This window comes from Desmodus rotundus, chromosome 4 (assembly GCF_022682495.2).
Source record: "Desmodus rotundus isolate HL8 chromosome 4, HLdesRot8A.1, whole genome shotgun sequence".
Taxonomy (NCBI): Eukaryota; Metazoa; Chordata; class Mammalia; order Chiroptera; family Phyllostomidae; genus Desmodus; species Desmodus rotundus.
Genome location: NC_071390.1, coordinates 26,044,152 through 26,059,512, shown reverse-complemented (window position 1 = coordinate 26,059,512; position 15,361 = coordinate 26,044,152). Strand labels below are relative to the sequence as shown.

The following is a 15,361-nucleotide window of genomic DNA, read 5'->3' as shown; positions in this document are numbered from 1 at the left end:
CACACCCTAGAAACCACATGGAAGAAATACCTCATATAAAATGCAGTTATTTCTGCCCTCATAAATGAAAGAAAAGTTAAAGTTAAGCTAAGAAAGAAGATAAGCTGAGATTAAATATCTACATGGCTATTTTTCCATGGCTTAAAAGAATAAGAGAAAGTTAACATTTTGCATCTCACGTTAGTGCAGGGATACTGGTGGTAAGCAGGGACAATGCAGATAAGGAACACAGGCTAAGGATAGTAAGTAGAGACTTTGTCTAACACTCTAAAACGTTTGCCTAAAAATTTCTACCATCATACATGGCATGCATCACACTGAACAGGGCTTAAAGGAATTTAGATTGCTACAATTCCAGTTGTGGAAGAAAGCCTAGAAACCGCCCGGCCCAATCCCAGAAGGCAATTTGGATCCGGAGAGGTAAATGAGTTGCAGAAGGCTGCCAAGACATCTGGCAGAGGAGGGACTGAAGCACAGGTCTCCTGATTCCTGGTTTCCTTTCTCCCACTCCATCATACTGTACAGACTTTGACTAAGAGCATCCATTCCTAATGATCATTATTATCAGCAAATATTAAGCCTTTTGAGCAGAGACCTGATCCATCCTTTCTAGGTACAGATAATTTACCTTGGGAGACACAATGTTTATATAAATTGAACTATTCAAAGTACCCTATAGTTTCCAAGGGAGTGACTCTCAGGTGTTGTTGGGGAAAGTTCAAAACCACTGGTCCAGAAGCAGGACGGTACAGAGGCAGGAGGGGAGATTAAAAGCAAGGACAACCAGGTGGATGCTACTGCAATAGCTCTGGAGCACAATCATAAGGCTGGAACTAGAAGTCAGTGGGAGATTTGGAAAGGATGGGGCAGCTGCAGACTTATAGTTTCCCCAGCCCTGGCGGGGTAGCTTGTTTGGTTAGAGCATCGTCCCGATACACCAAGGCTGCAGATTTGATTCCCAGTTGGGGCACATACAAGAAACAACCAATGAATACATAAATAAAAAGAACAAATCAATTTCTCTCTCTCAAATCAATAAATTAAAAAAATAGTAAGTTCCCCCAAATCAAGTATTGGTTGTTTTCTAAAACAAATCTAGTTTTTCTATTTCTTTTTTAACTGCAATCTGGATCAGTTAACTTTCAGGGTGTAAGGAACATTTAACTCTGTTTTGTATAAGAACTTTATTTTGTTTCTTAAACATTAAAAAAGAGACACATAGCTTTGTATCTTTAGAAATGTTATAGCTATCACCAGCAAATTTACAAGTCTATTTAAAACCTTAATAACAGCAACCACCTCTCCCTGCTATTGCACTCTGAAGTCACAGAGCACTTTCACACCCAGAGCTAGTGTTGTCATTTCTTATTTTGTAGTTGAAGAAATGAGCCAGGAAATGCTAAGGGATTAGCCCAAGTCTGTGCAGCTGATAAGTAAATGGCAAGGCTGAGATCCAACCCTAATGCTCTTTCCCCTACACTGTTGCTTCATAAAACAAAAATAAGGTTGGTATATACTCATTTTTCAAAGACATTCATTCAAGTATTATTTGGTGCGTCCTATGTATCACTTACCACTCCGTGAGTGCCTTCATGGAGATTGTATCAAATGGGGGAATGGAATCTATCTGTAATTATCTGGGCTAACAGGGATGATTAAAATTAAAGTTCTGGCCCAGGTTGGTTGAGTGTCGTCCCACAAAGCTAAAGGTCACCAGTTCAATTCTGGGTCAGGGCACATGCCTAGGTTTTGGGTTTGGTTCCCAGTTGAGGTGCATGTGAGAGGCAACCGATCGATCAATATTTCTCTCCCTCTTTTTCTTCCTCCTCATCCTCTCTCTAAAAAGAAATATACACAAATATTTAAAAGAAATTAAAGTTCTGTGTGGGTTTTCTGACCCATAGCCAATAGGGGAGAAGAAACTGCAAATATTCACTAATAAGAGAGAGAGGGGGCAGGTGGAAAGGTAGACAGGTGGACAGAAATTCAAAGGACAAAAAATAAAAAAATAAAGGGCAGAGGCAAAGCCACCTTTCGGTAAATGTTAAGCAATAAGAACACCCAACGTGTTTCTACTCACAGTTGTTCACATGGACACAAAACTGCCTAATTCCATTTAAATCCATGAAAACCCTTGAAGGAAATGGGGAATTACTCCGGAAGATAAGAGAGTTGTCCACACACACCCAACTTGAAGACCTATGAGGAGACGGGATAAAGGATACATATATTCAGAGGCGCTGAGTGAGGTCCAAAGAAGGTCGCCCCATGGATGTCAGTCAGACGCCAGAGAGAAAGCTCCCTGGGCAGCCACAGGACAACACGAAGGTGCTAGTCTGCTGGACAGCCCTATAAAATCTATGCAATAAAGAAACAATCTGAAGAGGAACGTCGCTCCTGGGAAAAACCAAGGTAACTCCACTTACAGGAGTGGAAATGGGGGAGGAAGGCAGGAAGAGTAACTCTTCCAACTTCCAAATATTACCTATTCTAGGGCCCCAATTCCCTTTAGGACTCAACCTGCGCGACACAGCTCACCTCACGCTGCCTGGGAGGCAGTAGGAGAAAACTGTCCTGGGATGGATTAGATAGCAGTCTCTGTCGCAGCAGCAATTTATATCGCAGGTACCAGGAGTCAAGTCACAGACACAGATCGGTAAGGCTATGAAGGTACAACATAAAGCAGAGAGAAAGGGATGAAGATCTCCAAATTCTTCCAAGTGCGAATTCCCCGCTTCTGACAGCCGCAGTTCTCGCTCTGCAGCAATTCGCTTTGTTCACAGAATTTTAGATCTAAGTCTGTAGTTTCCATCCCCACATCTCCTTCCCTCACCTGGAAAGAGGTCCATGGTCCTATTTTCAGGCGTTGAAGGGGTCACGACAGTAAGGCCCATCGTAGAGGTCCCAGGCACGGCCCTAGGAGTTCCAGTCCCCTCCGAAGAGGACTGAATGGTCCCGCCCTGCATCCCTGCCCCCAAGTCCGAAGAGGTGGACACTGCCCCTGACGGGGGGGAAGAGGGCTGAGGACGGACGCCCTCGGGGATCATCAGAAAGAACACCTGCAGTAACACGAGCGGCGAGGTGCACATGAGGCAGTCCAGACTCCCAAGAGGTTTAAAGTGGGATTTCAGCGGTCGCAAGACGCGTTGCTAGAGAATGGAGGGGGTTAGAGGAAGGAGTCGCATAGAATCAACGTCATCCGTTTGCATCGGCTCATTGGCTCATGGAGAGGCTGAGAACTTTTCAGCCAATAGAAAGTGGCGTTGTTACAGCACTTTCAGTAACGTTTAGTCTGCGCCCTCCTCCTCAAGGCGAAACACTGCCTCCGTCGCTTGGCAACCGCCAAACTGGCGAGGATGCCCGTGCCCCTCTCTCCGCTAGGTGGCAGTACAAGTTCAGCCGGAGGCCGCGCGGACTTCTCTCCGCCCCGAGGACTGAGCCCTTTTTTTAATGCAGGGAAACCCGAGGCTGGAACTAGAATTGCATTATGCTTTCCATCCGGGTTCTAAGCAAAGATAATCCCAGGAAAGAAAATACACCAAAGATTACATACCTTAAAAAAGAGTCTCATCTAAATATTGTATTGTGGAGGGGGGGGCACTTGAGAAAGATTCAGTTCCTTAAATCTCAACATTGAGAAATTACAAAAATATTTTAACCTCAGTAAACTTATGAAATCTCTAAATGTGGACGGCATATCTGTTACTATGGAAAATAGTGAGAGAAGGGGGTTGAGAAATGCGGTAGGGAAAAATGTGAAAAGAGAACGAGTATGGAAAAGAGATATTTTCTAGGAGATGAGAAAATAAGATTCAGGAATGGAACTAGCCAAGGGATGGAGAAGAAAACTTATTTTTTTGCTATGATAAACCCCACTTTCTGTAGCCCTCTTGGGAAGTTTGGGTTTTCCCGAGGGTGGCGTGTCTCTTCTGATTTTCTAGAGCAGCTCTGTCCAGCAGGACTTTCTGCAAGGCCGGAAATGTTCTCTATCTGCCCTTCAACGAAGCAGCCACAGGCCATGTGTGGCTTCTGTGCACTTGCAATGAGGCTAAGCTAACTGAGGAGCTGAATTAATAAATTTAAATTCGAAGTTAAATAACTACTTGTGACTAGTAGTCACCATATTGCACAGTACAACTCGAGACCCAGTGTTTGCCTCAGTGTAACGGTTCTTACACCTGGAGTATTTCCATTGCATGGTTTGGGGATATAGGTTAAGCTCTGGTAAGAGTTATCTTAAATCTCGTACACTTACAGCCTTCGCTGAGAAGGAGGCCTAAGTACGACAACTCCGCGGCATCCGAGGAGGCAGAGCGGCCCGCGGCGCCGTTTCTCGGAGTCCAGGGCGGCCCGTCACGAAGGAGGGTGGGCGGAGGTTGCCGTCGCTTTGGTGGCCGCCAAGCTGGGGGCCCCCCGGGCGGTTGAGGGAGCCCCTGCGGCGCTCCTGCCGCGTCTGCAGCTGCTGATGCCGCCGTTCTGCGGCCCCGGGGCTCGGTGTGGTTGGCTTGGTGGCAGCCGGGCTGCCGGAGACCGTTCTCCGGGCGTCAACGCGGGCGGCAAAGCGCATACGCACGTGCGCAGGATCCACTTCCGCATGGCCCCTTCCGCACGCTGGTCCGCCGAGCCTCTGACTTGGCACGAAACTGCCAATCCTCCGCTCCAACCCAGAGGACCAGATCCTGCATCAAAACAGAGCGGTACAACGAGGAGGCCTTTGACTACGAAGTGCCCAGTGAGGAGGAGAGGGGCTTAGTGCTGGTGTTGAAATTTGCCGAGAGCTACTTTGCAAAGTCCCAGCAGAAGGTATTTGATGTGCGATTGAATGGCCGTGTCGTGGGACTTGGGTATCTTTGATCGTGTTGGCAACAAAGCAGCTCATGAGGAAATCATCCTATGAGCATCAGAAAAGGGAAGCTAAATGTCCAGGGAGAGCTGTCCACCTTCACAGGGACCCTCTACATCGAATTTGTCAAGGGGTACTGTGACAATCCCGGAGCCTGTGCACTCTACGTCATGGCTGGGACAGTGGATGGTGTGCCGAAGCTGCAGCCTAATCTAGGATCGGAGAAGAAAGAAGAGTAGGAAGAAGAAGACGACGACGATGAAGGATCTAATCTGAAAAGACGTTCCAATAAGGACCGGGCCCAACCCCTATGCCTGGGACAACAGCAGCCTCGTGTTTCCCTGCTGGTGGCCTTCAGAGTCTTCATTCCAACCCTCTTCTGCCTCTGCCGGTTGTGGGAACAAGTTACCATCCTAAACAGGGTGAAGGGGTATGGGAAAGGAACTTCAAAAGTGTTGGTTTGGTTTCTCATTTTTTCACAATGATTAAAACAAACTAATTTTTTAAAAAAATGCAAAAAAATTAAAGGAGATACACAGAGGCAGAGTGAGTACAGAGCAGCCCCCCTTCACCACCTGGTCCCAAACCTACTTCAGTCCTGGTCCTCTCTTTGTGGCTGGCCCCCAGCCATCTCCTTCCTCTCTAGGGGATCTAGGGTCAACTGGGTCCTACCTGTTCACGGATCCTCATCCGTGTACCTAGTGGAAAGGACTCTGAACTTGGAGCAGACCCCCCTTTTCAGGTTTGAAATTAACAGTGGGGAAAAGGTCATCTTATTACCTGAGAAGACCAGTGCTGGGAGTCAGGTATGTCCTAAAGTTATGTCCAGATGCATTTCCAGATGTCCTGGGATTGAGAGTATGTATGGTGTGTGTGTGTGAAGATGTATATTTGTATGACAAAGATGAAAACAGGAGGGTTTTGTTTTTTTTAAAGAAAGAAAAGTAGATACTTTCTTACTTGGAAGCCTGTCTGCTTTTCGCCCAATGGAGGTTCCACCTTGCTGTTTGAGCTTCAGCATCGCCTGTCTCCCTGACGTGGGCCAGGTAGAGGACTGTCTGGTATCCAAGACGATTAGTTTATGTCAGGTCCTCAAATTGCCTCTGACTTATTACCACAACAAATCATTTTGATTTCAGTGCCTATTGGGAACTTGGTTTCTTCTCTCTCTCTTTTTTCTATTTTTTCATCTGGCTCATTTGAATTCTCTCTCAACCATCTCACTACATTATTTCCAAGGAGGGAAGAAGAATGAGGACTTGGGATTCCCTCTGCTTGAATGTCCTATCATCTACCACCTCACCTTGATGGTCCCTGCCTCTCTGAATCTCTGAGCCAGCCACCAGGAACACCTGACTCAGCAGTTCTTTTACCGGCCCCTTTGCAGGGTCTTGCTGCCAGGCGACAGAGATGCTTTCCAGCCTGCAGCAACAGAACACTTGACCTTAAGAGTCTCTTCTGGTCTTTGGATTGGAAAAGGCTTACGTTAGCATAATTTAGGAGCGACCTCAGAGACTTGAGCCCTACTAAGTGACTGACCACTCTTTAGAGTGTCTAGTATCTGATGTTCATTTATTCCCATGTCCTCTATGTCACAGGTCAACCAGTTTAGAGTTATGTCTAGAGCTGCCCCGAGGAACTGGACTGATTGTCTCTATCTGGCCCAGGGACACTGCTCACCCATCTTAATAGTATGCCCCGCTGTCCTTTCATTTTCTATCCAAGGAGCAGCCAGGTTCTTGGTGTGACAGGGCCGAAAGATTTCCAGTCAGCCACAGTCTGGCAGCTCTGAAGCCAACCGTAATATCTAAGCGTCTATCTTGAATTCCCTGGAACAGTTTCTGCAGGAAATGAAGCTTCCCTATTTCCCTCCACTGGTCGCTGTCAGTTTTCCGAGCTGCAAGTAGTTGTGTGGATGGAAGGCAGCAGGATTGACTTCTGCTTGGGCTGCAGCAGCAAAGAATCTCAGGCCAGGGCAAGTTTTTAAAGAGTATGTTTAATTTTGAGTTTGTCTTTTTTGGATATGTTTTTAAAGAGCTGCATCTATTTGAATTACTTATTGTGTGACAAAGTAAGTAGCCCTTAGGCTCATGCCCTGGGTTTTGGCTATTTTTTAAAAAGATATTATTTATTTATTTTTAGAGAGGGGAAGGGGAAGGGAAAGAGAAAGTGAGGGAGAGAAACATCAGTGTGTGGTTGCCTCTTGAGCGGGCCTCACCGGGGACCTGGCCTGCAACCCAGGCCTATGTCCTGACTGAGAATCCAACTGGCTACCATTTGGTTCTCAGGCTGGCGCTCAATCCACTGAGCCACACCAGCCAGGGCAGTTTCGGCTTTTTTTGAGTTACTCCAGGCCAGCATTTAGTCCTTTTGTAGTTGTAGCCCTTTGTCTTAGCTGTGACTTCAGCCTCAGTACTAGGGCATTGAGTCAGGCAGCTGGATGAGTGTGGCCTAAGGCTGCAATTGGGAATTTGGAGTGCTTCGCAAAGCTCCCTGCTTCAAAGGATGTCATTCTGTAGCCTTGATCGATCCTGGGACTACCTGCCCAGGGCACTGGACACCCTGACTATTAATTGGGCTTCTGACTGTGGCTTTGGTTACCATTCCATCACAACTCCTCGAAGCTGTAGACTAGTGCCAGTACAGCTGACAAGAGGAGGAAGGAAGACTTGTTGCCTCTCTTCTGCCTTGTTAGTTTGCCTGGGTCTCACTGAGAAAGGAGAAGTCTCCACCTCTTCACCTCAACACATCCCTTCAGTGACTCAGAGTCTCAGGAGGAAACCCTAGCTGCTGGGGCCGTTTCCTAATGGCCCTGGAAGCCGAGCAGCTCTGCTTCTGCCTCTGTTTCCAAGCCCACCCTCTCCCCCTGAGCTCAGGGATAGGGACGGGCACTTTTCTCTGTAGTTGTGTCGGAAAGGAAGGAACATCTTCCTATGGCTGACAAAAACAAAGGGGAAATTAGGTAATAGGAAGAAATGGTGGGGACTGGGCTGGGGTCCCCTGGACCAAGGGCTGGTCACAGCTGGCTCATGATGCTGAACTTGAAAGCTTTCTTTTTTCTCCGCCAAGATGATAGAGGTACATGCAGTTTAGGTTAAAGGGATGGGATAGGGCACTCTTTATTTTTGTTTTTGTATTGTATGGGTCCAAAATTACTCTGAAGTAATTTTGCTTTTTGCACTGTTTGTTCCCATGCCTGTATTTTGAGCTAGGACTGAGACCTGCACTGTAGGGGATCTGATTGGGGTTGCTGGGTGATGAGTGATGCCAGATAGGGGTGGGGAAGGATAGGCCTGGGCTCTTCTATGGGATCCATGCTCTGTCCTAAGCTTTTTAGGCCCCCCTTGAGACCAGCTCGCTAAAGCTAAGAACAGATAGCCAAGGTGGAACTTTTTTGCCAGAAGTGTGGCTTCCGTTGCTCTGGGTGGACCACACAAAGACGTCTGCTGAAGATGGCCCGAGAGTCTGCAGTGTAGCTCTGATTTGGGCCAGGGACTAGCCAGCCTCGAATGAGACTTTTTGGGCTTCACTCATGCTGAAACATTGTGCCAGGAAACAATCTGTGGGACCCATGTCCCCTAAACTAGATCCATTTTTTGGAAAAATTTCCACTATTAAGAAGCAGATGCTCAGGGGAAATGTTGAGCTCTGGTGACTTGAAAGATGGTCGTTTTCAAGTGTCAGTGGTGTTAGACTCCAGGGAGGACCACAGGGCCTGCAGGGCCACCTGTTGGTTTGAGAGTGTGATCTTATTCTCTTGCTCCCATTGTTAGCCTTGGTGATAGTGGCCTGAAATCGGGGATCACATAAGAAGTTATTTAGTATGAAGTTTGAGTTAACTTTACCTGGGAACTGTATAATCCAGCTTCAGATTTGTGGTTAGACTTCTTTATCTTGGAGAAACTTCCATTTTAAGGAATTTTTTTTCTTATCCTGCCTCTACCCTGGCCTGGGAGGGCCTGGCTCTGGCTTCTAGAATCTCAGTTGCAAGTCAGAAAACAGCAGCAGTATATTTCCTCTTGTAGCACTTATATACCTTTCCCTAGAAAATGACCCACCTTGAGAAGCCCAGGGAAAGAACCAACAGGCTCTCTACCCTCCCTGGTGGGGGAAGGACACACCTGGGTCAGCGCAGTGCCTTTTCCTCTTCTGCTCTGAGCCAGGGTGGGCATTCCCTCTAGATTCAGGTCTGGGTAGGGGTCTTTCAGTCCCTGTCATGGGGCTGCTTCCCTCTCCCTTCTTTCCCCTCCCCTTTGCTGGCCAGCTCTGACCTAAATCAAGTGTCTTCTTGCCCTGAGGAGCCTTAATGGCACCAAGTGGTGACATGTAATATTGTCCTCCATGCTTCTCCAAAAGGACCAAGGAGAGCAGGTGAGCTTTCCAAAGTGAGAAAGTTATGATGCTTCTTTTTTTAAAAAAAAAAGGCAGGGGGATATGCTTTGGGCTTTTTTTCTGCTAAGGTTTAGTGATATGACAGTGTGGAAGCAGAACCAGTAACATCCAGGATCTGTTCAGAAATCTTAGGAGAAATCTGCTTCTCTTCTATGGAAAGATGTAATGAGGGATCAAAGAGCTCTAAGAAAATTGCAAAGAAGCCTTAATATTCAGGCTTCAGAGAGCTTGGAGTAATGTTTCCCTTTCAGTCTGAGCTGGTACGCTCTCTGCATTGAGACCTCTCCTGGAGCAAGAGGGCTAGATGTTCTCATTTAGTTACAGATTAGACTGGCACCAACAGGTCAGCTGTCTAGAGTGGGTGGGTTTCTTCTCTGCACTTGGGTGGCTTGATGCCGATCTCATTTGTTCTTCCCCAGCCTCCTTTGGCTACCTTACTTTAGGTTGCCGAATCTTTTTGGTAGGAGCAGATAGTCTGGGGGCTGGCTGGGTTGGCAGGAAAAGAGCAGGACAGATCTCTTGGGATTGGCTTCCCCCAGGGGTATAAAACAAGGAGCCAGGACTGTGCTGGCAGCCAGGGAGACAGTGGTGCCTGTCAGAGTGGGCAGAGAGGGCCTTGGCATCTCCTGCACCCAGGCAGTCTTGTGAGGCGGGGGCACGTAGCACCAGGCCAAGGAGAACTCCATTCTCACTTCTAGTTTAAGCTTCAGTGCTATACATCAGCATGAGAAAAAACAGTAACAAGCTAAAGTGCGCTTTCTGTCTTTTCAAGAAGTCAACTGTTGGGAAAGGAGGGCTGAGTTTCCAGGGGGGTGGGGAATTGGCAGGGAGAGACGGTCTGGTAAAACCAGGAATGAGACATTCTTGTCCTCTTCCCTGATGCGTCATGGTCCAGGGAATGAAAAGAAATTTGACCCTGGGATAGCTTCCTCCTTGGGTTTTTCCTCCACCAAGTTCTCCCAGGCCAGGACCAGCTGCCTGTTTGGAGCTCAGGGCAGCCTCTTCAACCTTTAACCTGGCTTGTCCGGAAGCCAACCCAGCCCCTCCAGACTGGCCCTGGCTGCTCTGTTCTGCACCAGGTACCGGAGAACAGTGTCAGGTTCTTAGCAGACCTTTGTAGTTCCTACTCTTGATTCCATCCTCTCTCTGCGGAGGCAAAACCAACTCTGCCTGTTGCCTCAACGTGTGTTTATAGCAGCACAATGAGATGTGACTGAGGGGCTTGGACTCTGGCTGGCCCTGGGACAACAGTGGGGTGGGTGGAACAGTCTTCCCGTCTGCGCCGTCTCCACCTGTCCCTACCCCTCCCATGCCCCACCTTATGCCCACCAAAAGGAAAAAAAGTCAGGATGTTTTTCACTGTCCATTGCTTTGTGTTTTCATAAACAACTTGCAGTGAAAAAAAAATCTAGTATACTTACCTAAAATCTAGCCAAAATCTCCTTTTCCAAGTTTATTACTTTAGGCAGACAAATTTTAGGGCACTTGACCTTGTTTATATTTTCTGACAAGATATTGATATTCTAATGTTTTGAAGTCAGTAGCTAAATGTATCTCTGTGTTATAAATGTTGTCAAACGTATTTTCATGTGATTGTGTAATGCTAAGGAGATATCTATACTTGTGTTTGGGCACAAAACATGTATCTACCTTGTTAGTGTTTTCAGTAGGAAAAGGCCAAGTTCAGATTATTCAAATTATAAGAATTTACTAGGATATGAGCCCCACAAAACAGGGGGATTTCTCTGTTTTGTTCCGTGATGTATCAGATGCCTAGAACAGTGCCTAGGGCATGTTATATGTGCATTAAATATTTTGTAAAAGACTGTTTTGTTGCACTCTTCAGATTTAACTCTTATGAGTATTTATGGTTTATATCATTTCAGGATTGCATTTCTTTACGTAAAATTTCTATTGTACAACCAATCGGAGACTATTTTAGATTTCAAAGTTTGGAATTTACATCATAATTTTCAATCAATGGTAAATCAATGATAAATTATTCCTGAATATATTAGCGTTGCCAAAAGACTGCTGATTGAAGTAATTTCAGGGTTGAGTGTAGGGAAATTACATTTCAGGATCTGAGTTGCATGTTCTTACTTTTGAATTTTAGCACTTTACACATTTTTTTAGAATAGTTACTTTTTTCTCTTTTGGTTATAGTTGAACAAAAATACTTGTATTGTTGCTATTATATGCATGTAGGAATCTTTGTAATACAGAACTTGCCATTCTTTTGAAATATAATACTGAAATCTGAAAGATAATTTTGAAGAAGGAGAATTAAACTTGTTCACATGTGTCATGCAGATGCCAGTTTCAACATGGGGACCAAATCTTCAGCTGAAATAGCTTAATATGACATCACCTCATAAGCAGAGGTTTCCAAATTAGATCATGTGATACTAGCAGCTGTCTGTGTTTGGTATTGAAAAGTTCAATGTGTGCTTAGAAATTTAGCCAAGAGACTGAATCAGCAAGGCTGTAGAGAACAAGTTCTATCCACTCCTGACTCCCCCCCTCTTTTCAAAACCTCTAAAAATTACAGAAAAGTTAGATGGATACACACAGCCATGCACGATTTCAAATTTATATGGAATAGCAAAATGCTAAGAGTAGCCAAGAGAATCTTGAAGAACAAAGTTAGAAAGACTATATCTACTATGTATCATAATTATTTATTTACTTTTAGAGAGAGGGGAAGAGAGAAAGAGAGGGTGAGAAACACTGATGTGAGAGAGAATCATCAATTGGCTGCCCCTTGGCATGCACCCCAATCCGGGTCCAGACCTGCAACCCAAGCGTGTGCCCTCACCGGGAATCGAACTGGTAACCTTTTGCTTTGTGGGATGATGCCCAACCAACTGTGCCACACCAGTCAGAACATCACCTCTTACTCTTAAGATAAAATAATTATTAGGATACAATTTATGGCTTTGGCTTCAAGATATACAAATAGGCAAATAGAAATAGAAAAGAATAGAGTCCAGAAACAGACCTACACATATGTAGTCACCTGATATATGATAAAAGTGATACTGCAATGCAGTGAGGAAAGTATAATCTTGACTATATGTTGTGCTGGGCCAATTGGATACTCACGGTATTCATGTGGACAACAGTGTATCTTGACTCCTAGCTACGCATACCCAGACATCAGTTTCATGTAGATTGTAGGCTTGGGTAAAACAATAAAGCTACTGGCAGAGAACATGAGATAGTATCCTCAGGATCTTGGGGTAGGCAAATATTTCTTAAATTGGACATAAAGGTCATTGATCATAGCAAAAAAGATTGATAAATTACATATCATTAAAATTCAGAACTTCTCTTAATAAAAAGACACCATTAAGAGGCTAAAAAGGCAAACTTGTCATTTTTCTTTTTTAAAATAAGCTATGAATATATGTTGAATCGTTTTCTTTGACTGATACTTTTTAAATTAAAATTTTAATTTTGTGATGTATAGAGTCACATGAAATTGTGGGAAATAACACAGAGATCCTGTGCACCAGTTTAAAGGTAACACTTTGCAAAACTATGGCACACACAATCAGGATATTGGCATTGACACAATCCACCCATCTTCGTCTGATTTTCCCAGTTTTATTCTGCATGCGCATGCACACACGCGCGAGTGTATTTAGTTCTATGCAGTTTTATCACGTGCATGGTTTCATGTGTCCATCACCACGACAGAGATACAGAGCAGTTCCATTACCAAAAAGATCTCCCTTATTGTCCTTTCATAGCCAGCTCCCTCCTTCTCCTCCCTCTCTCCAGGATACATCATTAATTTTTGTAATAACCGTGATTAAGATAACTATGTGATTTAAACAGTGGTTCACAAGCATTTACCCAGGTAAATCAAATAAATGCTGTCTACATGTTTAACAGAAAAATGAAAGTTTAGTAGCTCTGAAAGAATTAATTCCCTTGCTTATTAAGAGATTAATAAACAATGAATACATTATAGAGAGAAAATGTGTTTTCACGTGGAAATCTGTTTAAAATTTTTTCTTTAGCCATTAGTTCTTTTTAGTCATTAACATCAAGCACTGTATTAACACACCATCTACCATTCCTAAATTGAAATTCATTTATGATATTATCTTTTCCCTTAATGTTAAGAGGGGATACCTACTTCTTTTCTTTTCCTTTTTGGCTTTACTTCATTCATCCTTTGGAGACTGTCCATGGTCCCATTTTTTCCTCCAGTCTGAATCTGGGTAAATTTCACTCTACGGCAGAGACTGCTAGCTGCTAGCCACATTCACATTCTCCCTTCTCTCTCATATAAACAGAACACCGACTTTTTACTGAGCACAATGTAACCAGAAGATGACATTTTCCAGCCTCCTTGGCAGCTAGTTAGGGCTATACACATAGCTTTGACCAATGAGTTTTACATTAAATATTAATAGGGCTTTGGGGAGATTGCTTGAGAAATTAAAGCTGTTCCCCTTTTTCCTTCCTTCTCTATTCTGCTGCTTAAATTTTTAGTATGTTGGCTAAAGCTTGAGCCAGTCATTTCTGAACATGAAAAGACATGCTAAGCAAAGGTAAGCAGCAGATGGAAGAAACCTGGATCCCTGACAACCACGGAAACTTCGTGCCTGCCCAGGACCTCCTACCTCTGGGCTTCTTGCGTGTACAAGAGAAATAAATTTACAAAAGATGCCAGCTATTAAATCATAAAATATTTTAGTGGCTTACCCATACTTACATAATAATTGGAACTCTCAAAGACCAATTCATATGATTACTTTAAATATATTTACATATTTAAGCTAGAGTTTCTCTTAGAAAGTAAACTAAAATTTAAACTAGAATCCCTGTGTGGACATTCATTGTCCTTTTTTAAATTGGGTTTGTGAACTTTTGGGCACAAACCTATACATTTTGGGTATCATATTATGAGACTGTATCTTATGTAAAGACACCACTCTGGCAGTGGAAGGGGGGCACTGCCCCATAACGTCCAGGTGGCAATAGAAGTCCATTTCCTCGCTTGGCCTCTGTTGACCCCAGAGGGAGTGGCACTGCTTGTTGCTGCTGGTAGGAGTGGCAGCCAGCTTTCTCCCAGTCTACTGTGCTCTATTAGCAAATATTTCACTATTCAAACATTTGTTTCAGTCGTGGTATTTGCGAGAAAAGGTACGATGAGCTATTTTTTTTTCTTACCTAATTATTTCTCCAATTCAAAGCCTCCTACTCTGAAACCATGTCCATTTCTGCTGTCAGCAGTGCCACAGTCCTCCATTCTTCATCGGACACAGTCATCTTTTCTGTCATGGACACGGAAAGAGATGTGGCAGAGCGTTTCTCTGGGGCTCGAATGGTGTGAACCACAGTAGCAGATGTGTGGGCTTGTGTGTTGCCCAGTGTGATTGTTACCAAATTCATGTTTTGTGGGCTTCTGGTTTATGGGTCCCTCTAGCAGGCCTAGGGCAGGGGTCCCTTGAGTGGGCCTGAAGGCAGTACCACTTTCAAACTTTCAAACTTGACCCACCTGGTCACACTCCTTGCTAGCTCTAGTACAGAATTTCTAATCCAGGGAGCTTCCAAGAACACGAAGTTCCTCCAGTAGAAGTTCCACAGAAAATTATGCCCTCACTCAGGCTCAGAAGATGATAGGCTACCAGTTTCGTCCCCTATAGTGCTTAGTCCAAGGAGTCCAGTCAAATTGTGGGGTTTGTTTGGACAAAGCACGGAGCTCTAACATCTGGAGAAGGGATCACACTTGGTACTCACAGTATTTCCTGACCTTTAGATTTGAGTCATGGTTTTGGTACATTGAATTTTTTTATTTATTTGAGGGGAAAATAAGACTCATTTAATCAAGAGAAACTCTTGTATCACAAAAGCCTAGACAACCTCCAAAACATTAGGCCTTCATTTGTATTTATTCTCTAGACATTGGTTCTCCATATCTGAGAATGGTGATTAGAATTCAGTCTAGAGATGACTTCAATGTCTCTACCTCCTGTTTGCAAGTAGCCTAGGAATTTCCTCCTGATAACTTGTATGAGATTTATACTTCATAATCATAAAGGTTTATTTTAATTAATATCCATTTCTTTAAAAAATTTTTATTGTTATTCAATTACAGTTGTCTGCATT

The 15,361-nt window shown here is 44.3% G+C and overlaps 1 protein-coding gene and 1 pseudogene across 2 annotated transcripts in view; one reads left to right on the top strand and one right to left on the bottom strand.

The window, feature by feature from the left end:
- The window catches only part of TCTN3 (tectonic family member 3), a 28,906-nt gene extending 25,728 nt beyond the window's left edge, over positions 1 to 3,178 (bottom strand). For both annotated transcript variants that reach the window (XM_045197484.3, XM_024563210.4), the window contains exons 1-3: positions 2,834 to 3,178; positions 2,539 to 2,662; positions 2,081 to 2,199 (exon numbers count right to left, since the gene is read on the bottom strand). In XM_045197484.3, coding sequence (XP_045053419.2) covers positions 2,081 to 2,199; positions 2,539 to 2,662; positions 2,834 to 3,089 — 499 coding nt within the window. In that variant the 5' untranslated portion in view covers positions 3,090 to 3,178. The remainder of the gene's footprint in view (positions 1 to 2,080; positions 2,200 to 2,538; positions 2,663 to 2,833) is intronic.
- A 178-nt stretch (positions 3,179 to 3,356) lies between these two features.
- Positions 3,357 to 14,585, top strand: LOC112307085 (malectin pseudogene; annotated as a pseudogene).
- Positions 14,586 to 15,361: the final 776 nt, after the last annotated feature.